The sequence below is a fragment of the Spermophilus citellus genome (assembly GCF_964194105.1).
Source record: "Spermophilus citellus genome assembly, chromosome: 7".
NCBI lineage: Eukaryota > Metazoa > Chordata > Mammalia > Rodentia > Sciuridae > Spermophilus > Spermophilus citellus.
Genome location: NC_138188.1, coordinates 29,124,956 through 29,151,131, shown reverse-complemented (window position 1 = coordinate 29,151,131; position 26,176 = coordinate 29,124,956). Strand labels below are relative to the sequence as shown.

The 26,176-nt window shown below is 36.1% G+C and overlaps 1 protein-coding gene across 4 annotated transcripts in view; it reads right to left on the bottom strand.

Annotated features, from left to right (window-relative positions):
• Positions 1 to 26,176, bottom strand: part of NEK11 (NIMA related kinase 11) — a 319,132-nt gene that overhangs the window by 250,459 nt on the left and 42,497 nt on the right. For 3 of the 4 annotated variants that reach the window (XM_081301665.1, XM_081301666.1, XM_081301667.1), the window contains exon 3: positions 3,657 to 3,822. The exons of the other annotated variant lie outside the window; for it this stretch is intronic. In XM_081301665.1, coding sequence (XP_081157791.1) covers positions 3,657 to 3,822 — 166 coding nt within the window. The remainder of the gene's footprint in view (positions 1 to 3,656; positions 3,823 to 26,176) is intronic. 4 annotated transcript variants of the gene reach the window in all.

Sequence of the window (26,176 nt, the reverse complement as noted above, 5' to 3'; positions counted from 1 at the left end):
CCAAATAAAAATGCTATGAGAGTTGGGGACAGAGTGATGGGGAGTTACTTTCAGTCAGAAGATCATGGGAACTTTTGTGTGTGGGAGAAGAACCATGCTTATGGGAGCCTTTGGTTATAGGAGAGGGGGAACCAGAATTCACACTGGACCTGGGATGCTGGTTAAAACTTGAAGATTTGGGGCTAAGAGGAAAGACGCTAGGATAGGAAATGACCTAAGCAGAGATGAAAATGTATGAATCCATGGAGAAAGAAAATGGGACAGCAAGTAATTACACTTCCTCCACAACAGAAAAAAACAATATCTGAAGTACTCTGCCTCTTCGGTAGTTTAGGAACTATATCACATCAAAGATGTGGTTAAATTTTGACAAGTTGTGAGAGTTTGGTCATTTGCTTTTTTACTCCCATAATATGAGGTGATGTCTCCCAAAGGATTGGGTAGTAGATGTAGAGGCTTCATGAATGCATTTACATATTTCAGTCTTGAAAGGTCTCAAATTAAATTACACATAAGGGAACTTGGGGATAAAAATATCCATTTCACTGATGATAACAATATTTTATACGGTGCAAGTTTGGCCACCTGCCACTTCCTGTAGCATTATTTTACCTTAATAAAAAGAAGATAATGTCAGACCTGTACAAGTAAATTTGTGTCTGAAACTGAGAAATATCTCTGCTAAAGAGAGTGGAGCAATCTGCACACTTCAGTGCTTAGAAGCCTGGGAAGTGGCAGACTGACAGTTCAGGGGCACAGAGAGCCCTGGAAGCCCCGCAGCTGTTCTCTAGTGCAGCCTGCAGTCATCGCCATGGCAACATCCCTGCTGGGACTGCAGCTCAATCCATAGAAACCACCATCATTTTAAAATTAAAGCAGATGATTCCAGATTGCATCCTGTGTAACAAAACCCATTTTTATAGAAATGTCCTTTCTAAGGACATAATTTGAACAAATGGGCTGAATTTGAATAGGGATTATGAATAAGATGGGTGATTCTCAAACTTTAGCTTGTTTCAAACTCACCTGGAGAGCTTGTCAAAACACAGATGGTCAAGCCTCACCCCCAGAATTTCTGATTCAGTAAGACTGGGCTGGAGGCCAAGAATTTGTATTTCTAACAAGTTCCCAAGTTATATTGATAATTCTGGTCTGGAATCCCACTTTCAAAACCACCGAATTACATATTCGGTCATATAAGAGAAGGTTCTTGGCCTTATAAGATACAGTAGTATTTGGGGAACAGAGGCATCATGTCTGCAACTTTGTACTTCTCAGCTTTCCTTTACTATGACAAAAGACTTAAGAAAATCAACTTAAAAGGAGAAAGGGTTTATTTTGCTCATAGTTTCAGATTTTAGTCCATGGTCAGCTGCCTCCATTGCTTTTGAGCCTGTAGTGAGATGGAACATCATGGTGGGGATAAACATTTGGAGCAAAGCTGTTCACCTCATGGCAGCCAGGAAGAAAAGAAAGGAGGGACACCAGCATCCTAATATCCCCTTCAAGGTACACACCAAATGACCTAACTTAATTCTACTAGATCCCACCTCCTAAGGTTCCATCACCTAACAATATCACAGGCTGGAAACTCAGTCTTTAATACATGGGCCTTTAGGGGACATTCAAGAGCCAAACTATAAGAAATGTATACTCAAATGGTTCAGGAAAAAAATAGGTAAATACAACAGATAGATAAATAGATAGAATGATAAAGAAAATGCAGAAAAATGATGACAATTGGGGAATCTGGATGAAGAATCTATAGGGGTATATTGTGTTACTCTTGTAACTTCTCTGGTAGTTCAAAACTATATTAAAATAGAAAAAAATTAGGGAATATTATAACATATCATCTAGACCGGTCCAATATGTTAGCCAGTAGCTACACAGGGTAATTTAAATTTAAATGACTTAAAATTGAATAAAATTTAACATTCAATACCTCAATTGCTCTAACCAAACTTCAAGACCTAAAGTGCCATGTATGACTAATGTTAGACAACACAAATATAAATCATTTCCAGCATCACAGTAATTTTTATTGAACAGTGCCAAGTACAATTTAAAATATTTTAAGAACAGGCAGTAAAGAGTCTTTGAAAGATTAACTAAGCCTAAGGTAGTAGTGAATGTAGAAGTAGTCATCATGAGCAGCTGGAGTTAGTTATTTCTGATATAAGACTTTTATTAACCAAAGGGGCTAAAGAAGAAAATTATAGCCAGTGAATCATAGTACAGTACTTATGCAAATATCTATAGTTTTGAATGGACTGGTAGCACATTTGCAAGAAAATATGTTCAGTACCACCAGCACTCTGATACACTTCATCATCATATTGATTTTCTTAAGAGTTCATTAGATAACGGAGAAGATGATATCCAAATGACATGGTTTTCTTCTTTTTCCCCACTTTCCTCCAAATAGAAGATGGGCAAGATCTAAGTGAGTAAATACCCAGCAAGGCTGAGCTGGGGAGGCTGATCTAAAGGAAAATGGTCAAAATCTGGAATGTTTCCAACTCATTCAAATAAATTTTGCTATTGGTTTCACTTTGGGTGATACACCAGATGATGTGTAAAGCCAGCAAGGCTGGTTTTCATTGCCATTTGTACTTCTGAGCTTGTTTTCCTTCTCCTGCCTATGATAGACCAGGCACCTTTGGATTGTATGTGGATTTCCAAACTTTCTGACCCCAAAAAGCCTGACTTCTACTCTAAAGTACTTCTTTCTACCCAACATTGTTTCTTTGGGGTTCCAGAAACACCCAAGTGATGAGCTGACTAAATTCATTCTACACAGTTCCAAATTCTCCTGAGAAGCATTTGGCTAATCCTAGCTCCCAGAATACTCTGGGAGATACTTTTTGAGTAATTTATCTTCAGATATTCTCCTGCCTAACCCAACCCTGCCACCTCTCCCAGACTTAACCCCTCAGGAGTAACAGATCTGCACTATAGCTACACGTTGTCAATTTCCCCTTCTTGGGGCTCAATAAAATACAAAGCTGTTACTTGGAAAGAACAGAGAGTAGCAGGAAAAATTGCAAATACCTGAAGCCATAAATCATAAATCAATATATATAAAGGATTTCAGCAGTGGGGGGGCATTATTTGCATTTTCAAATTTCCATTACATAAAATAAGCCATAAAACTAGAAGCCAAAACTCAGGAGATATACCACTGCTCTGTCCAGGCCTCTGTTAGGGTATTTAAATGTCCATCTAAGGTTTGGTGGACACCCTCTGCAAAAAATATTGAAACATCTTCTGCATGTATTTCTCCTTAAATTATATTCATTCTTACTGAATTTTCCAAAGGGAAATTAGAAATGATTTTTGTTGGAGTTAGGGTTGTGGTTAGTGATAGAGTGCCAGTCTGCCACGTGTCAGGTACTGGGTTCCATCCTCAGCACCGCATAAAAATAAATAAATAAAATTAATGTATTGTGCCCATCTACAGCAATAACAACAAAATTTTAAAGGGAATTTTGTCAGTTACTTAGAGATGATTATTCTTAGCTCCAAGACATGAGAGTCCAAGTCTTTATAGTTTAACTTATAGTTTGATAATTGACCAGATGGCTCTTTATATAAGGTTTTTGACTATGCAACAGACTTTTATTAACATTTCCAAGAGAGAAGAAGAGTCTCACCTCACAGTACTCCGTGATAATGCAGAAATTATCTTGCTCCACAAAACTTGCATGGAACTTGACAATGGCTGGATGGTCCAGCTTGGAAAGGAGCTGGGCTTCCAAATTGGCCTGCACAGTCTCATTTGGATTTAACTCTCCAACAGAGATTTCTTTTAGTACCTTTCTGCAGCCAAAACATTTTAAATACATTCAGAGTTGGAAAACACATTTAACACATATGAGCAAGTGGTACAGAACGACCTAATTAATGCCCAGGGTGTAGGTCTCGTGTTGTTATGACACTGTCTCCTGGTGAGCCCTGGGCCTGCTTCCCTGTCCTGGTCAGTGACATGGTCTCCCCAAGGCCTCTAACTTACATACATCCAATTCGGTAGAGGGCAGATATGAAGCTAGTCTTGAGCAACATTGCTGGGGTGGCTCTTCTTCTGATTCACTAGATGGTTTGGTTTCACTTAGTCTCTCTCATGGTCTCTGTTTCTGTTGCTTTACATTTTATTTCTGCCTCATTTTCCTCTGATTTTTTATTTTTTTCTCTGACTCTACCTTCTCTGTTTCTGTCACTTTCTCTTATATCCATATATATGCATCATTTATATATAAATATATGTACTATATATAAAATATATACCAATTTATATAATTATAATATAATTAGATTTGATTATATATAATATAAATATAAACATTATTATTTAAAATATAAATACATATATGTATATAATATCTAAAACTGTCTCTCTGTATGACTTTTTTCTTTGTCATCTTTGTGTCATTCTCTTTGCCTCTTTTTGGGTCTCCTTCTGTCTATGTATAAACACATACACATATATACACACATACACTTCTATCAGGAGGAAAACAATATTTATTTATTTTCACTTTAAAACAATTCTTGATATATCAGATATATAGCAATAAGCTACCAGTATTTAGGAGAAAGAAATATTAACTGAAAACACTGATAGGAGTATTAAGGATCTCTAGCATATATAAATAGAATAGTTCATTAAGGCTCCAAATCATTAATTTAAAAATTGTGATACTCAATGAGAATTGGACCAAAACATTATCTATTCTCATCTAAGAAAAAACTTCTGATGAACAAACCAATTATAGTACCAGAGTGTAAACTAGATTGCTGGGGGAAGCATTTCAGAACACCAATTATGTATACAGACAAATTCTGCTGATTATAAGTGAGCTTTGGTTGTTCATTACAGCAAATTCTGTAGGACCTATACTAGCAAACATTTTTTAAATGTTCTTTAAGAGATACTACTTATGCATATTAATTAAAATGTATTTATAGCAGAAACTCTCTTAATTAAAGGCCCTTTAACAAATTCAGAAATTTTCTATAAGTCTCCAGTCATGTATAACAAGTGCTCACCCTGCCCTTGCCATAGGGAGTACCCATGGCTAGTTGCTTCTCTGCACACCTATGTACTTCTGCCCTTCCAGTTGAGGTCTGTGCTTACCTAAATCATTGTGTTTATGTCTGTTTATGCCAAGTGTGCTTAGTATTATAAATTTATGACTTACATACTATATATCAGTTACCTTTGACAAGAAAGCTAACAAATCAAATGTTTACCAAAAGACTCGACTGACAAATTGAAAAAAAAAAAAAATTGCTGTCAAGTAATTGGCAAAACAGTTCTAAAAAGTTGGTTAAACATGTAAAAATCCAGTTTTATGAGTTCAGATTGCTAAATTCTCATTCCACATTATAGAATATCAATCTGGAAAACTTAATTAATATATTATGGATGTGGTTTATGCAAATAGTTGAAGGGCACTCAAATCAGAGGACATTAGATGTTGGCTGTACATCAAAAAATTAGAGAAAATGTAGAATATGATTTAAATTGATATCTTAATTAATCATGTCATTTTAAAATTGTTTCCTCTAGTCAACCAAGTACCAGTCCCAGTCACATTAGATAAGTAGGCTCTTACCATTCTTAAATACATGATTACTCTATAAAGTTTTCATTAACTCAAAACAAGCCTTTTTTTGTTTTACTGTGGAAGGTGTTTATATTTTAGGTAAAATTGGCTACTTGTGTCAGCTTCAGGGACTAAAAGCTTTAATACTGCAGTCAGCACACTATTTTGTAGCTTTTCCCCATACTATTTCTCAGTGATAATCTATGATCAAAAACAACAACAAAATTTAAGTTAGGAAATCTGTCCTAGAAATCAAGACCACAAACAGGAAAACTTTAAAAGTGCCCTTATCCTACATTAGTGTTGGATGAATAGCAAACAACCTTTTTCCTGACCAATAAAAGCTGTTAGATTTTTGCTTTCCAGTGTCTGAAAAGAAAATCCTTCTACTGGAAGACGACCATTACTGAGAAGTAAAATTTTTCTGAAATTTTGAGTCCTAAGTCTTATTCATTTTAAATATTCTCCCTAGTCTTCATTCTCCCTGGATGGGATGAATTCTGAATTCATCCCATCCCTAAAAGACAACCAACAGGCACTAGCTGCTTCCACAAAGAGCAAGTCAATTGCAATAGAAAGGGTGGCTCTGTGCTAGGAGACTCATCCACTTCAGGCTCCATTTGGCCATTTACAGGTGTCTTTAAATATGACTGCAATTTAAAAAGTTGGAACATTTGGTTCCCTTCCCCTAACAGGTACATTCACATTTTTTGTTGTTGTTGTTTGGGGGTGGGGGGTGGGTACCAGGGATTGAACTCACGGGCACTCATCAACCACATCAGGGGCACCACATCAACAGCACTATTTCGTATTTCATTTAGAGACAGGGTCTCCCTGAGTTGCTTATCACTTTTGCAGAGGCTGGCTTTGAACTCACAATCCTCCTGTCAGCTTTCCAAGCCACTGGGATTACAGTGTGCACCACCACGCCCTGCTCACATTGGTTTTGTTAGGTATTGAATACTACATTAGGCCTCTCGATAATGAAGTAGATTCTAGAGAAATACGTGATTGGTAACCTATTCTGCAGGAAAAACTTCTATCAAGAATTTGACATGTTATTAGGAGGGGCATCTCAGGCTGTTGATATGCCCAAAGGGAATGGAAATGACATATGAAGCTATGTTTTTCTGTAACTTCTAAAGATTTCAAAACAGCAGGCAAAGCTTCATAGTGGTTTTCCAGTAATTTACTGTGCTCCAGCTAGCATGCAGTTGTAAAAGTCACAGTGGATAAACAAGATAATATAAATCCTTACACAAACTTGTAATATATTCTTGCTGTGAAGGAACAAATGCTATAAAAAGCTTTGATACTTGTTTTTCTTTACAAACACCAACTAATTGTGCAATGGAGCATGAGATTTTTACATACAGTTACCTGAGCCCTGTCTGGAAGCCTGATGATAAAGCGTAAAATCTTGTTTACCCACAACTTTCCAGATGTAGTTAGGTTATTAAGGCAGGTGATATCTATTATTATCATCTCTAGCTAACACAGAGACATGCTTTCCTTGCCTAAAATTGTGTCACTGGACTGACAAAAGAAACTCTCACTGTATATCACTCAATACAAGATCCATATCAACCAAAGACAGCATGGAAGCTTACCAAGTCAAGGACAATTTGTCACTTGCTCAATGGCTCTCAGCCTGTCACCCCTTCTAAATAACATGACAGACATTTATTTTAACACAGTCTCAACTATTCAGGAGAAACTTCATGACAGCAGGAAGAACAGTCACCTCAGGAGACTCACTCATTTTGCAAGCCTCCTGTTTTCTTTCTCAAGTGGCATGCATTTGTCTTTCTAGAATCAACAGTAAACTGACTTTGGAAATTTAGGATAACCACAGCTAATTCCATTCCTTTGAAATTGGCCCAGTTGATATTTTTGAAACATTAACCCTGGGGTATTTTCTCCCAAATTCCTGTATATTCTTTCACATTCTCCCTGTCCAACCAGTATAATAGATACTGCTATAAAAGAGAAACCTGCTAGGGCTGGGGATATGGCTCAGTTGGTAGAGTGCCTGCCTAGCATGCACAAGTCCCTGGGTACAATGAAAAAAAAAAGGAAAAGCAAAAGAGAAACCTGGAGGAACACTTAATCAATGGATGAGAATTCTTGCTATCCACCACTAAGAAATTTACAAAAATAAAAAAAACACAACTCCATTGTGTTTTTATACCACATTTTCTTTATCTATTCATCTGTTGACAGACACCTCCAGACCACAGGAAAGCAAGAGGGTCAGAAAGCAGAGAAGAAATTAGGTTCTTTTTGTTGGTAGTGGTGCATATTAATTATATAGAGTGGTGAGTTTTATTGTGGCATATTCATACATGCATATAACATAATTTGATTGGTTTCAATCCCTAGTACTGCACCTGTTTCTTCCTTCTTCTCTCCAATTCATCCCCTTCCTTTACCCCAATGGTTTCCTTTCTACTTTCATGCCAATCCCTCTTTTTTCCCCTCTAGCTTCCCACATATAAACAAAACATATGACACTTATCTTACTGACTCTGGCTTATTTTGCTTAACATGATACTCTCCAAATCCATCCAGTATCCTACAAATGGTATACTTTTGTTCTTGTTTGAGATAAATAAAACTCCATTGGGTTTATATACCACATTTTCTTTATTCATCTGTTGACATACACCTAGGCTGATTCTATAACCTGGATATTGAAAATTAGTCCTTGAAAGTAGTTGTTGTTTTATAGGCCAGGTCGAGAGAGGAGCAAGGCAGAGAACACCAAGATGGATAGGAGGATCTTAGAACAAAAGACCTATGTTCTCTTTCCAAATAGTGCAGAGAAAACAACAGAACCCCTATAATTTCTTGTATCCAGCAAGGGGTAAGAGCTTTAGAAAGGTCAAGGGGCATGTAAGCAGATAGGCCTAAGAGGACTTTAAAATATCTAATATCTCATGGTGAACCTCACTGGAATACTAGAGATGGGAATGACATCTTATTAGCCATGGTTATTTCAGTGAGGGTCAGTCAGTTGGTAGGAATGGAAGTTTTTCAAGTTAAATTAGAGAGAACTATTCATGGTCTCTTCCCTTGTGACCTAACCATCAACATCTATTCATTTCATATATATACCAGGAAATACCAACAATATGTCTACACTGCAATGGGCATCAGGCTTTCATGGTCCCTACTTTGTGTGTTCTTAGGCAGACTGACTATTAAACAAACAGATAAATGCACATGGATACATGAATATATATGTTTGTATTGAAAACTTCAAATTGAAAAAATATCTGAAGTTTGTCTGATTTCAGAACTATAATCTAATGTGATCAGCAGCTACTGTACTCATTTAAGGCAAAGCCATAGGGTATTTTTCTATATTTTTATTTGACACATTATAGCTGTACATAATGATGGGATTTATTATTACTTGGTCTTACTTTTACACAATATAACAATATAATTTGGCCAGTATCATTCTCTAGCACTGACCTCCTCATTCCCCTATCGGTCCCTTACCTCTACTTAGCTCCTTTTGATATTCATGAGACCTGCCTCCATCTTTCTTTTCCTTTTTACTCTCTAGCTTCCATATGTGAGAGAAAACATTTTCCTTGATCTTCTGTGTTTGGCTTATTTCACTTAACAATGGTCTCTATAGTTCCACCCATTTTCCTGCAAATGACATAATTTCATTCTTCTTTATGGCTGAATAAAACTCCATTGTGCATATATAGCACATTTTCTTTATACATTCATCTATTGATGAATTCTTAGTCTGGTTCCATAGTTTGGCTATTGTGAATTGTACTGGAACAAATATGAGTATGAATGTATCACTGTAGTATGATGGCTTTAATTCTTCAGGATAAATACCCAGGGGTGGTATAGCTAGGTCATATAGTTCCATGCCTAGTCTTGTGAGGAACTTCCATACTGACTTCCACAGTGATTGAACTAATTTATAGTCCCATCAACAGTATAAGAGTGTTTCATTTTCTCCATATCCTCTCCAGAATTTTGTTATTATTTGTATTCTTGATGACTTTCATTCTGATTGGTGTGAAATGAAATAAATTTCAATGTAATTTTGATTTGCATTTCTCTAATTCCCTAATTGCTAATGATGTTGAACATTTTCATGTATTTGTTGGCCATTTGTATTTCTTCTTTTGAAAAGTGTCTAATTCATCTGCCCATTTATTAATTGGGGTATTTGATTTTTTTGTGTGTGTAAAGTTTTTCAATTCTTTATATATATAAATATTAATCCTCTAGAATCCAAGATGGTGGGCCAGAGGGAGGCAGCATCCTGTGTCACTCTGTGACCCGGATCTCACCTAGTAGAAATACTGCATCTTGAGAGTGATAGAGGACCCCAATACAGCTGCTCTTGTGCAGAAATCACCAGCACTGTGCCCTCACATAGGGCTCTGGGCCTCAGCATTCCAGCAAGACTCTCAGCTCCTGACATCTAACTCCCGAAGTTCTGCAGGGTTGGTGAGCACCTTAGCAGGATCACCTATCAGCATCACTGCAGAATTCCCACGCAGGTCACTAAACTGCTACATACCCTCAACACAATGCCATCGCCCAGCTTCCCCCACCCCACTTGACACCCCGGCGCTGGAAGCAGACTGCCTCTATCTTGGCCCACCTTCCTCGTGATGTTTGATAGGGGCAGCTCCCAGATTGGAACCCCAGCTGGCCAGGTACCTGATTTCCAACACCCCCCTCTTCCCAGCAGTGGGAATCCAGCACAGTAGATGACCAACTCAAAACAGCTCTCAGTGAGACAGGTGTGCTGTACGATGAGGGCACCACCCACGGGACCCCTGGGGAAAGCGTTCCTTTAATTAAGAACTGCTAAGGGAGAGGGAAACTGGGCAAAAGTTTGGAGACTAACAGAGAGACAAGGAACTGGGAAATCCCCAGGAAAGATAGGGAGATAGGACTGGGCACTCAAGTCATATAAGACTCAAGTCAAAAAGAGACCATTGAGGTGCAGTCTCCCTGAAAGGACTGGCAGATGCCACTTCTCACTTCCAGGTGCCCTGAACCAGGACCAACCTTCCCACCCTGGTTACCTTCACCATCCTGAGGGTGGAGATACCAACTAACAACAGACAACACCACCTATTGGATGAGAAGTGAAGCAGAAAAGATATGGATCTCTAAAACTAGCAACAATCCTGGTTTCTTCCTTCGAGAATTTTTTTTCTCTTTTTTCTTCTCCCCCTCTATCCTCCCACCCTCATATCCCCAACACATGTGAAACCAAGAACTTTGCATAAATTAGGATTTTTGAGGACTGGGAAATCTGAATAATATAATATAGAGGTGTTGTATATGCCTTTTTTTTCTTTTATTTTTCTTTTCCCCTCCAATCTTTACTATTTTAACATCTTTTATTCTAAATATATATATATATATATATAATTTTTTTTTGTTTTGTTTTGTTTTATGTACTCTACTGTCTTCCCACATACTTGTCTACCCAAAACTACTTCTTGTCTATTCTCTTGCTACTAATCCTCTTTGTAAGATTTCTCTTTCGAACTTCCTAAGATATATTAACTCTATATCCTAACATCCTACCTCCTCAGCATATCATCCTACACCTCGCCTCCAGTTCATTGCCACAGTCAGAAACAGTAAACCCTCTTACACACCTACTGATTATATTAAAGATAATAATAAAATCCAACAATTCTATACATTGTGACCAAACTGTATGTGACTTAATAGCAATGAATTGTTCATAGGTGGTATATTGTTGATTTTAGGATCCATTAACATTGTCCTTCCCTACACAGGAGAGATTTTGGAACCCTACAGGAACACTACAAACCTATAGGGTAAAAACAATAACACCCAGACCCACAGAGCTAGGAGGGAAGACACACGAGCAACATGAAAAGACAAGGGAAGAAAGTGCCCAAACAAATCAAGATACCACATTATTAGATGGCAACCACAGCAGAAGAAATGACATAGAAGTAGTTCAGGATGAACATGACTAAAATGTTCTGTGAACTGAAGAAAGATATAAGAGAGCAAATATAGGCAGTAAAAGATCATTTCAACAAGGAGCTACATAAACAAATACAAGAAGCAAAAAATCATCTCAACAGGGAATAGAGGTTCTAAAAATAAACAAAGAAAAAAAACAGAAATCCTTGAAATGAAAGAAACAATCAACCAAATTAAAAGCTCAATTGAGAGCATCACCAACAGAGAAGACAATTTGGGAGACAGGACCTCAGACAATGAAGACTAAATTCTTGAAAAAAATGTAGAGCACAGAGTGAAAATGGTAAGAAACCATGATCAGAACATTCAAGAAATATGGGATAGCATAAAAAGACCAAATTTCAGGGTTATTGGGATAGAGGGAGGCATAGAGTTCCAAACCAAAGGAATGAACAATCTATTCCATGAAATAATACCAGAAAATTTTCCAAAATGAAGAGTGAACTGGAAAACAAATTCAAGAAGACTACAGGATGCCAAATGTACAAAATCACAACAAAGCAACACCAAGGCACATTATAATGAAAACACCCAACATACAGAATAAGGAGAGAATTTTAAAAACCACAAGAGAAAGGAATCAAATTACATATAGGGGGAAACCAATTAGGATAACAGCAGATTTTTCAACACAGACCCTGAAAGCTAGAAGATTCTGGAACAACATATATCAAGCTCTGATAGAAAATGGATGCAAACCAAGAATCTTGTATCCAGAAAAATTAAGCTTTAGATTTCATGATAAACAAAAGTTAAAAGAACTTAAAGCTAGAAAACCGGCACTAGAAAACATACTTGGCAAAATATTCTATGAAGAGGAAACAAAAGACAATAATGAAAATCAGCAGAAGGAGGAAGTACCCTAAAGGAAAAACTAATCAAAGAAGAAAACAAGTCAAGTTAAATTACAAAAATAAACAAATATGGCTGGGAATACAAAGCATGTCTCAATAATAACCCTGAATGTTAATGACTTAAACTCACCAATCAGAAGACTTAGATTGGCAGATTGAATTTTTAAAAAAGACCAACAATATGCTTCCTCCAAGAGACTCATCTCATAGGAAAAGACATCCAAAGACTGAAGGTGAAACGTTGGGAAAAATCATGCCACACACATGGACTAGGGAAGCAAGCAGGGGAGTTTCCGTATCAAAGTAGACTCCAAGCCAAAGTTAATCAAAAAGGATAAAGAAGACACTACATACAGCTCAAGGGAACCATACAACAACAAGACTTAACAATTATAAAAATATATGCCTCCCCAAAATGGAGCAGCTATGTTCATCAAACAAATTCTTCTCAAGTTCAAGAATCAAATTGATCACAACACAATAATTCTGGGTGAATTTAACACACCTCTCTCATCACTGAGTAGATCTTCAAACAAAAGTTGAATAAAGAAACTATAGAGCTCAATAATACAATCAATAATATTGATTTACCTGACATATATAGAATATTTCATCCTTCATTAAACGAATACACTTTCTTCTCAGGATTACATGATCCTTCTCTAAAATAGATAATATGCCACAAAGCAACTCTTAGCAAATACAAAAAAGTAGAAATGCTACTATGCATTTTATCAGATCATAATTGAATGAAATTAGAAATCAATGAAAAAATTAAAAATAAAAATTATTCCAACACTTGGAGACTACAAAATATGCTACTGAATGAACAATGGGTTGCAAAAGACATAAAGGAGGAGATTAAAAATTCTTACAGGTAAATGAGAACATAGATACAATATATCAAAATCTCTGGGACACTATGAAAGCAGTACTAAGAGGAAAGTTCATTGCATAGAGTTGATTCCTTAAAAAAAGAAAAAGTCAACAAATAAATGACCTAACATCATATCTCAAAAGCCCTAGAAAAAGAAGAACAATTCAACACCAAAAGCAGTAGAAGCCAGGAAATAATTAAAATCAGAGCTGAAATAAACGAAATTGAAACAAAAGAAAGAACTGAAAAAATTGACAAAACAAAAATTTGGTTCTTTGAAAAAATAAACAAAATTGACAGACCCTTAGCTATGCTAACAAAGAGAGAGAAAACTCAAATTACTAATGTACATGATGAAAATTTAATATCACAACAGATATTACAGAAATACAGAAGATAATTAGAAATTATTTTTAAAACTTATACTCCAAGAAAATAGAAGATATTGAAGGCATCGAAAAATTTCTTTTCTTAAGTCATATTATTTGCCCAAATTGAATCAGGATAATACACACAATTTAAACAAACCAATATCAAGAGATGAAATAGAAGACATCAACAGAAGCCTAACAACCAAGACCAAATGGATACACAGGACCAAAATGAATACATAGCCGAGTTCTTCTAATCCTCCCATTCCCCACCTCCTCACCCACCCCATTCCCACCCCGCACCATCACATTATGAATCAGCATCCTTAAATCAGAGAAAACATTCGGCATTTGGTTTGGAGGAATGGCTAACCTCACTTAGCATTATATTCTCCAACTCCATCCATTTACCTGCAAATGCCATGATTTTATTCTCTTTTAATGCTGAATAATATTTCATTGTGTATATATACCACATTTTCTTTATACATTCATCTACTGAAGGGCATCTAGTTTGGTTCCACAGTTTAGCTATTGTGAATTGTGCTGCTATAAACATTGATATGGCTGTGTCCCTGTGGTATGCTGTTTTTAAGTCCTTTTGGTATAGACAGAGGAGTGGGATAGCTGGGTCAAATGGTGGTTCCATTCCCAGTTTTCTGAGGATTCTACATACTGCTTTCCATATTTGCTGCACCAATTTGCAGTCCCACCAACACTGTATGCATGCCTTTTTCCCCAATACTTGTCAACACTTATTGTTGTTTGTATTCTTAATAGCTGCCATTATGACTAGAATGAGATGAAATATTAAGAGTAGTCTGATTTGCATTTATCTAATTGCTAGAGATATTGAATGTTTTTTCATATATCTGTTGATTGATTGTATATCTTCTTCTGAGAAGTGTCTGTTCAGTTCCTTAGCCCATTTAATGATTGGGTTATCTGGGTTTTTGTGTGTGTGTGTGTGTGTGTGTTAAGATTTTTGAGTTCTTTTTATATCATAGAGTTTAGTGCTCTATTTGACATGCAAGTGGTAAAAATGTGTTCCCAAATTGTAGGCTCTCTATTCACCTCACTGACTGTTTCTTTTGCTGAGAATAAGCTTTTTAATTTGAATCCATAACATTTATTGATTCTCGATTCTAATTCTTTCACTATAGGAGTCTTATTAAGGAAGCTTAATCTGACATGATGGAGATTTGGGCCTACTTATTCTTCTATTAGATGCAGTGTCTCTGGTTTAATTCCTAGGTCTTTGATCCACTTTGAGTTGAGTTTTGTGCATAGTGAGAGACAGAGGCTTAATTTCATTTTTTTGCATATGGATTTCCAGTTTTTCCAGCACCATTTGTTGAAGAGGCTACTTTTTCTCCAAAGTATGTTTTTGACGCCTTTGAGTAATATAAAATAACTGAAATTAAGTGGGTTTCTCTCTGTGTCTTCTATTCTGTACAATTGGTCTACACGTCTATTTTGGTGCCAATACCATGCTGTTTTTGTTACTATTGCTCTGTAGTATAGTTTAAGGTCTGGTATTGTGATGTGATGCAACCTGCTTCACTCATATTGCTAAGAATTGCTTTACCTATTGTGGGTCTCTTATTTTTCCGGTTGAATTTCATGACTGCTTTTTTTTTTATTTCTATGAGAAATGTCATTGGGATTTTGATTGGAATTTCATTAAATCTGTATAGTTCTTTTGGTAGTATGGTCATTTTGACAATATTAATTCTGCCTATCCAAGAACAAGGTAGATCTATCCATGTTCTGAGGTCTTCTTTAATTTCTTTCTTTAGCATTCTATAGTTTTCATTGTAGAAGTCTTTCACATCTTTCATTAAATTGATTCCCAAGGTTTTTTTTTTTTTTTTGAGGCTACTTTAACTGTGGTAGTTTTTCTCATTTCCCTTTCAGAAGATTTGTCATTGATATTCAGAAATGCCTTTGATTTAAGAAAAATTAGCTTTAGATTTGATGATGAAATAAAAACCTTCCATGATAAACAAAAGTTAAAAGAATTTACAACTAGAAAGCCTGCACTAAAGAAATCCTCAGAAAAATATAACATGAAGAGGAATTGAAAAACAACAATGAAAATCAGTAAAGGGAGGTATTACACTAAAGGAAAAACTAATCAAAGGAGAAACCAAGTCAAGTTAAATACCAAAGATAAAATGACTGGGAATATAAATCATGTCTCAATAATAACCCTGAATGTTTATAAAGTAAACTCACCAATCAAAAGTAAGATAAAATGTCATGAAAATTGAAAAATTAGCATCAAATTAATTATAATCTACTGATAAGTTCTATTTCCAATTCTTTTAAAGATTTAGTATATAAAATCAAACAGCATATTAATATAATAAGTAAATATATATAATATATAAATATATAGTAAATATTTAAATATAATAAGTAAATTATAATTAGTAATAAAGATTAAAAATCAAATAAGAATAAAATTATTTGAGACATTTTTATTTGACAAATACACTATTTCTTGCTCCTGTCTAAATTACATTTTTATTTATGGTGACAATTTCTATGCAGTGTTCCAATACTGATACAATAACAAATTATGCACATTGCCTTTATTTTTAAGGAACAGAAAATAAACAAGACTTTTCAGGAGCAGAAAGTTTGAAGAGAGATACTATAAAAAGTTTTTAAAATCTAATAATCATGTGAATATTACTTGTTCCATTGGTATAAATTTAAAAAAAGAAATGATTTGAGCACATAACACAAGACCAGAGATGGTACTGGTACGCATTGGACAATCTTGGCAAAAAAAATCTACAGTGTCAGTGTAAGAATAGAGCTGTCTTCAGAATATACTATCTTCATTTCTTCTCCAGACGGTTAACTGGAGGGAAAAATAGAAGAAAAACCTCTAATTGCCCTGTTGTGTAAAACCCGTTTCTAGAACGTTGCCAGGGTCTAGGCCCATAAACAAAGAAGATAATAAAAAGCTAGCATTTGCTCTGGTTGTGTTGAAAGTGTCTGTATATTTGTACACTCACTACAAGGCAGTGATTTCCTCACCCACTTCTACAGCATAGCTTTCAAAAAGCTATCTCATGAAAGAGTCCATGAGAACAAAGCCCTCCCCTCTCCCTTTAGCAAAAAACAAATGGATTCCCTTCATGAAAGGGATTTCTGGAACTCCATTCTACTTTCCACTCTAAAAGTTTTCTTTATGCTCGAGAAAGAAGATGGTGGATTAGAGGAAGGATGCCCTTCCAAGCAGTTCTTCAGACAAGTTTTAAAAAGCAGGCAGAGGATGCCACTGCCACATATGTCACTGCAGTGCCTGAGGTTTCTACTCTGGGCATGGTCTCCGCCAGCTCGCTACTTGTGATGCTACCTCCATGATTACTGCCATGAACAGAGGTCTCCTGTCAATCAAGTGCTGCCTACACTGCTATTGCCATCCCTGTTGCCTCTGATTCCGCTGCTGCCAGCCTGAGGTAGCCTGGAGGTCTTCTTTTTGAGTGGTGCTGCCCTTGCAGCTGCAACTACCTGTTGCTGCCACAGAAGACACCACTGTCCCCAGATGCAAATGAAGCCAACACTGATGCTGACCCCCGGACATCGCCTTATAATGCTGCTCCCACAGCTGCTGATGACCCACTGTCTGCTGCCAACAACCACTGCCACTACTGCAGCTACCACGGGCTAGGAGACTGTTGCAGGGGAGACTCCCAGTTTGGTTGCATGTGGCTGCACCCATTTTGGAACACAAGCCAAGGGCTGAGGCCTGGGGCCTGGGTGCCAGCAGGTTTATCACCCTCTGTCTGGGGACTCTAGTCTGGACCTGCAGGTCCAGTGTGGGGGTGCCTGCAGGTTTGGAGGAACCTGGGGTTTTCCTGCTGAGAGTGCTGGTGGTCCTTATCTTGCTGCTGAATCTCGGGGTTGCTCCTTTGCATGAGTGTATCCCTAGTGGTCTCTCTGCAAGGAGGAGCAGTGTTGAGATCTCGGACTGCAGTGTGGCTGAGTCTGAGGTATCTGAAGCCCAGATTGGTGAGACAGAGACTTAATTTGTGAGGGTTGATCTGGATTTCGTGATCCTCAGAGACGTCAGAGACAGGGCTGAGAAAATGTTGAACACTGATAGAGACAGTTCAAATTTCCAGCAAGATTTATTTTGTTCTTTGATTCTCTAATATCTCTACCATATAAGTGTGTGGAGGACAATGATATATAAATGGTGTTTTGCATTTTCCTTGTATTCTTATGTCTTTAATTTTTTTTCTCATTGTTCATATTCTTCCTCTCTCTTATCTATTTTTTTGGACTTTCTTTCCAATTTTTCTCCAATCAACATTCAGTCTCTGTTGGCTCCTCTTCCACTCTTCCTGTGAATTTTTATTTCTAGCTCCTCTCTTCTCCCATGCAAATATAGCATACTACGCTACCTCTGTTCTCTCATCCAACATTTGAAATTTTAAACCATTTTAACAAATTTTCTGTTTGTACTATAGATAGTTAATGCACTCATCATTTGGTTTAATGTGAGAAAGCAAAAGGCACCTCAGTGGGAGCTATTAAGTTTAAGGCTATATATTGTGTACACTGGGTGCTGTTGATATTGGTCTCACCATTAAAGGTGAGGAACTGGAAACCTTCGGAGACACTATAGGTTTACATGGTAGAATTTATGCTGCCTTAGGTCCATACTTCTAAATGGGAAAACACACTAATAACATGAAAAAAAAAACGAGAGAATAAAGCATCCCAAAGAAACCAAGATGCTTCAACAATAGAAGCCACTGATAACACAGTAGAAGAAATATCCAAGAAAGAGTTCAGATTGTATATAGTTAAATTGGTATGTGAAGTAAAGGATACTTAAGGAGTGAAATCAAAGAAAAAATACAGGAAGTGAAAGATCACTTCAATAAAGAGTGAGAGATTGTGAAAGAATAATCAAGCAGAAATCCTCGAAATGAAGGAATCAGTAAACAAAATTATAAATTCAATAGAAAGCATCACCAACAAACTAGATCACTTAAAAGACAAAATCACAGACAATGAAGAAAAATATATAATCTTGAAAGTAGAGTTGACCATGCAGAGAAGATGGTAAGAAACCATGTACAGAACATCCAAAAATTATGGGATAACATGAAAAGACCAAATTTAAGAGTAATTGGAATGGCTGAAGGAGCAGAAAAAAAACCCCAAAGGAATGCACAATCTTTTCAATCATATAACAGCCAAAAAACTTTCCAAACCTAAAGAATGGAATGGAAAATCAAATAGAATATCCCAAATGTACAAAATTACTGGACCCCAAATGTACAAAATTACAGCAGACCCACACCAACACACATTATAATGAGAATGACTAACACAGATAATAAAGATAAAATTCTTAAAGGCTGTGAGGGGAAAAAAGTCAAATTACATATAGGGGGAAAACAATTTAGATCTCAAATGATTTCTCAACCCAGATGCTCAAAGCTAGGAGATCCTGGAATAATATATTTCAAGCTCTAAAATAAAACAGATGCCAACCCAGAATTTTGTATCCAGCAAAATTAAGTTTCAGATTTGAAGATGAAATTAAGACCTTCCATGATAAACAAAAATTAAAAGAATTTACAAATAGAAAGCCTACACTACAGAACATTCTCAACAAAATATTCTATAAGGATGAAGTGAAAAAAAAGGTAAAAATCAGCAAAGGGAGGATCTACACTAAAGGGACATTCAACCAAATGAGAAACTAAGACAAATCAAAACCAGAAATATATCAAAATGTCAAAGAATACAAATCATATTTCAATAATAACCTTGAATGCTAATGGCCTAAACTCATCAATCAAAGCACATAGACTGGTAGGTTGGATTAAAAAACAAGACCCAACAATATGCTGTCTTGAAAAGACTCACCTCATGGGTAAAGACATCCAGAGGCTGAAGGTGAATTGATGGGAAAAACTTATCACTCATATGGATTGTGTGAACAAGCAGGGGCCTCCATTCTCATTTCAGATAAAGTGGACTTCAAACCAAAGTTAATCAGAAGAGACAAACAAGGACATCTCATACTTATTAAGAAAAGTATATATAAGGACATAATAATTATAAATATTTATGCACCAAACAATGGAGCATCTATATTCATCAAACAAACCCTTCTCAATCTCAAGAGTCAAATAGACCACACTACAATAATATTGGGTTAACACACCTCTCTCACTACTGGACAGCTCTTCCAAGCAAAAACTAAATAAGGAGACTATACAACTAAATAATACAATCAATAATTTAGACTTAACAGACATACATAGAATTTCACCAATCAATGAGTAAATATACTTTCTTCTCAGCAGCACATGGCTTCTTCTCTAAAATAAAACATACCTTATGCCATAAAGCAACTCTTAGTAAATACAAAAAAGAAAAGAGATAATACCCTTCATTCTATCAGACCACAGTGGAATGAAATTACAAATCAATAATAAAATAAAAAATAGAAGCTACTTTAACAAATGGAGATTAAATAATACACAATTGAATGATGAATGGATAGTAAATAAATCAAGGATGAAATAAAAAGAATTCTTAGAGGTAAAGAGAACATTGATACAAAATATCAAAATCTTTGGGACACTATGAAGGCAGTACTAAAAGGAAAATTTATTGCATTGAGTGCATTCATTAGAAGAATAAAAAGTCAACAAATAAATGACCTAACACTACATCTCAAAGCCCTAGGAGAAAAAGCACAAATCAATACCAAAAGCAGTGGAAGACAGGAAATAATAAAAATCAGAGATGAAATTAATAAAATCTAAACAAAAGAAACAATTGAAAAAATTTTCAAAACAAAAAGTTGGTTCTTTTAAAAAATAAATAAAATAGATAAATTGTCAGCCATGCTAATGAAGAGAAAAAGAGAAAACTCTAATTACTAAAATACAAGATGAAGAAGGAAATAATACAACGGACATGTCTGAAATACAAAAGATTACTAGAAACTATTTTGAAAATTTATACTCTAATAGAATAGAAAATATCAAACACATCAACAAATTTCTAGAGACATATGATCTACACAAACTGAATGAGGAGGTCATACATGTTTTAAACAGATCAATTTCAAGTAATGAAATAGAAAATGCCATCAAAAGTCTAACAACCAAGAAAAGCCCAGGACTAAATGGATTCTCAGCCAAGTTCTACAAGACTTTCAAAGAAGAATTAACACCAATACTCCTCAAAATATTCCATGAAATAGAAAGAAAGGGAACCCTTCCAAACTCATTCTATGAGGCTAATATTACCCTAATACCAAAACCAGACAAAGACACATCAAGGAAAGAAAATTTAAGACCAATATCCTTGATTAATAAATTCAAAATTTCTCAATAAAATTCTAGCAAGTTGCATACAAAAGCATATTAAAAAGATAGTGCACCACGATCAAGTGGGATACATCCCAGAGATGCAGGGTTGCTTCAACATAAGGAAGTCAATAAACGTGATTCATCATATTAATAGACTTAAAAAACAAGAATCATATGATCATCTCAATAGATGCAGAAAAATCATTTGACAAAATACAGCACATCTTCATGTTCAAAATGCTTTAGAAAAACTAGGGATAGTAAGAGGAAAATACCTCAACATTGTAGAAGCTATATATGCTAAACCCAAGACCAGCATCTTTCTAAATGGAGAAAAATTGAAAGCATTCCTCTAAAAACGGGAACAAGACAAGTATGCACTCTTTCACCACTTCCAGTCAACATCATCCTTAAAACTCTAGCCAGAGCAATTAGACAAAAGAAAGAAATTAAATAGGTAAAGAAGCACTCAAACTATCACTATTTGCTGATGACATGATTCTATATCTAGAAGATCCAAAAATTCCACCAGAAAACTTCTAGAACTGATAAATGAATTCAGCAAAATAGCAGGATAAAAAATCAACATCCTAAATCAAATGCATTCCTATACATCAGCAATGAATCCACTGAAAGAGAAATTAGGAAAACTACCCCATTCACAATAGCCTCAAAAAAAAAAAAAAAACAACTGGAAATCAATCTAACAAAAGAGGTGAAAGACCTCTACAATGGAAACTATAGAACACCTAAAGAAAGAAATTGAAGAAAGCCTCAAAAGATGGAAAGATCTCCCTGGATAGGCAAAATTAATATTGTTAAAATGGCCATACTACCAAAAGCATTATACTTATTTAATGCAATTCCTATTAAAATACATGGCATTCTTCATAGAAACAGAAATAGCAATCATAAAATTTATTTGGAAAAATAAGAGACCCAGAATAGCTAAAGCAATACTTAGCAAGAAAAGTGAAGCAGAAGGCATCACAATACCAGATCTTAAACTTTACTACAGAGCTATAGTAATAGAAATAGCATGGTATTGGCACCAAAATAGACTTGTAGACCACTGGTACAGAATAGAGGACACAGAGACAAAACCACATAAATGAGGTTATGTCATACTAGACAAAGGGTGCCAAGAATATTCACTGGTGAAAAGACAGCCTATTCAACAAATAGTGCTGGCAAAACTGGAAATCCATATGTAGAAAAATGATATTAAACCTCTGTCTCTCACCCTGCACAAAAATCAACTCAAAGTAGACCAAGGACTTAGACACTAGAACAGAGACCCTGCACTTAATAGAGGAAAAAGTAGGACTAAATCTCCACCATGTTGACTTAGGAACTGACTTCCTTAACAAGACTCTTAAAGTGCAAGAAGTAAAATCAATAGTCAATAAATGGGATGGATTTGAACTAAAAGCTTCTTCTCAGCAAAGGAAACAATAAATAATGTGATGAGAGAGTCTACAGAATGGGAGAAAATCTTTACCACAAGTACCTCAGATAGAGCACTAATCTCCAGGATGTATAAAGAACTCAAAAAACTTAACACAAATAAATAAATAAATAACCTAATCAATAAAATAAATGGGCTCAGGAACTGAACAGACACTTCTCAGAAGAAATGCAATTGACCAAGAAACATATGAAAAAATGTTAATCATTTCTAGCAATTAGAGAAATGCAAATCAAAACTACTCGAAGATTTCTCCTCACTCCAATTAGAATGGCAATCATCAAGAACACATGCAACAATAAGTGTTGGCGAGGACATGGGGGAAAAGGTACACACATACATTGCTGGTGGAACTGCAAATTGATGGAACCATTGTGGAAAGCAGTATGGAGATACCTCAGAAAACTTGGAATAGAACAACCATTTGACCCAGCTATCCCACTCCTTGGTTCATATCCAAAGGACTTAAAATCAACATACTACAGTAATGCAGCCACCTCAATGTTTATAGCAGCTCAATTCACAATAGCTAAACTAGGGAATGAACCTAGGTGTCCTTCAATAGGTTAATGGATAAAGAAAATGTGGTCTATATACTCAATGAATATTATTCAGCTTTAAAGAAGAGAGAAATTATGGCATTTGCCAGTAAATGGTTGGAGTTGGAGAATATCATGCTAAGTGAAATCAGACAATCCCAAGAAAACAAAGGCTGAATGTTTTCTCTAATATGTAGATGCTAATTCACGATAAGGCTGGGGCACTAGAGAAGAATAGCGTTACCTTAGATTAGGTAGAGGGAAGTGAAGGGAGGGCAGAAGAGGGGATGTGGAGATAGGAAAGAGAGTAGAATAAAACAGACATTATTACTTTAGGTATATATGTGACTGCATGACCAATATGATTCTACAACATGTATTCTCAAAAAAATAAGAAATTATATCCCCACTATGTATGATATATCAAAGTGCATAAATGCATTCTACTGTCATGTCCAACTAATTAAAACAAATTGTAAAAATTTTCTTTAAAAAGCAGGTGCTGGCGAGGATGTGGGGAAAAGGGTACTCTTGTACATTGCTGGTGGGACTGCAAATTGGTGCGGCCAATTTGGAAAGCAGTATGGAGATTCCTGGGAAAGCTGGGAATGGAACCACCATTTGACCCAGCTATTGCCCTTCTCGGACTATTCCCTGAAGACCTTAAAAGAGCACACTACAGGGATACTGCCACATCGATGTTCATAGCAGCACAATTCACAATAGCTAGACTGTGGAACCAACCCAGGTGCCCTTCAAATAGATGAATGGATAAAAAAATGTGGCATTTATACACCATGGAGTATTACGCAGCACTAAAATATGATAAAATCGTGGAATTTGCAGGGAAATGGATGGCACTAGAGCAGATTATGCTAAGTGAAGCTAGCCAATCCCTAAAAAACAAATGCCAAATGTCTTCTTTGATATAATGAGAGCAACTAAGAATAGAGCAGGGAGGAAGAGCAGGAGAAAAAGATTAACATTAAACAGAGACATGAGGTGGGAGGGAAAGGGAGACAAAAGGGAAATTGCATGGAAATGGAGGGAGACCCTCATTGTTATACAAAATTACATATAAGAGGTTGTGAGGGGAATGGGAAAATAAACAAGGAGAGAAATGAATTACAGTAGATGGGGTAGAGAGAGAAGATGGGAGGGGAGGGGAGGGGGGATAGTAGGGGATAGGAAAGGTAGCAGAATACAACAGTTACTAATATGGCATTATGTAAAAATGTGGATGTGTAACCGATGTGATTCTGCAATCTGTATTTGGGGTAAAAATGGGAGTTCATAACCCACTTGAATCTAATGTATGAAATATGATATGTCAAGAACTATGTAATGTTTTAAACAACCGATAAAAAAAAAGCAGGCAGACAGCTCCTTAGTGAGGTGGATGACTAACAAAATTCACTAAAATTCAACATTGGACAGCAAAAATATCAGAGACACAGAAAGTCATAAACTTTGATAAATAATATGTTAGAGATGTGCCAGTCCACTGCTGAGAGGAAGTGGAGCATAGCAGACAGAGATGAAAGCATGATGGACAAAATTGGCTTGGGGGACCCTGTTGGATGAAGAGGGAATCTACTCTTAACTGACCCAGAGACAGTGGGGGATGGTGTTGCATGAAAGGATTAAAATCACTTGGATTATGGGGAGAGAATCCAGTGGGAACCATAGTGGTGGCAGCAGGAATGATTTTTAAATGGCTATGCAGTAGTGAGCAGAGGAATAGACTGGAAATTCCTAAGGGAAATTGCCAACCTGACCCAGCAGTCACGTATTTTAAGATCCAGAGTGTGCTATGCCCAGTGTGATTGAAACAGGCACAGTAAGGATTGTGTCTAGGGTGATCTGGCTGGGAAAACTCAGGATAGCAAGCCCCCCTTTGTTGCTGGCATTCCATATGAGCCACTGGGAAGACCACAAGTAGCTTGTCAGACAGGCATGTGTAAAATACAGGTCTGATCCTGAGTAATTCATATTCATGGTGGTGAAAAATATGTGAAGCCTGAGGAGGCTTACACTCCTCACCCTACAAGTGGAATTTTCAGAGGTCCCTGAGACTCAGACATCCAGCAGAGACTGGAGTCTCCCCAGCAACAAGGATGATGATCAAATCTCAAATACCCACTGAAAGAGTTCCAAAGGTCAGCCAAGATTAAATCCCAATGGCTGGAACCTCCAATTTAGAACTCTGCACGGGCCTTGCTATGGGAGTACATAATTTGCCAGCACTCCCCAGGATATCCCATTTTATATTGAAAAAAAGAAAAGCTACTACAAAAAGCTTGGCTCTGAGCCACAACAGCTGGCAGGCTGGTGGTAAATGCAAAGACCAAAGACTTAGGACTTAATGACACCCAGCCTTTGACCCAAAGTTTATAGAACCTAAAAATATATACAGAGAATTGAAAAACAGCGAAAACAATAAAAATCCCCCTTTACAAATACTTTTGACCACAAAAACAAAAACAAGACCTTTATTTCTCATTAAGAATTCTTTTTTTTTAGGGCTGGGTTTGTGGCTTAGTGGTAGAGCAGTCGCATAGCACCTGTAGGCTATACACTACATAGCACTGGGTTTGATACTCAGCACCACATAAAAATAAATAAAATAAAGGCATTGTGTTCATCTACAACTAAAAAAATATTTTTTAAAAAAAGATTTCTTTTTCCATCCCTCACTTTTTCCTCTTTTTCTAATTTGAATTTTTTTTTTTACTTTTTTCTATTCTGTATGAGTGAATATGTGTGTGGGTACATGGGTATATGTGTTCTCACTGCTTGGATAGGTTTAAAAATACAAATAAATATATATCAGATTTTTTTATATTTTAATTGCTTTCTTCTTCATCCCTTTATTTTTTAGGCTTAATTTGATGAGATAATATTTTACATGTGTTTGAGTTGTTTTGATCTTATATTTTTTCATTTGTCCCTTGGTTTTGGTTTGTCTTATTACCCTTTAAATCTCACTCCACATGTAAACTAGTCCCAGTAGAGCTCCAGTAATATTTCAATATACATAATAGAGAAGACTAAAAGCCCAAACCTTCACCAG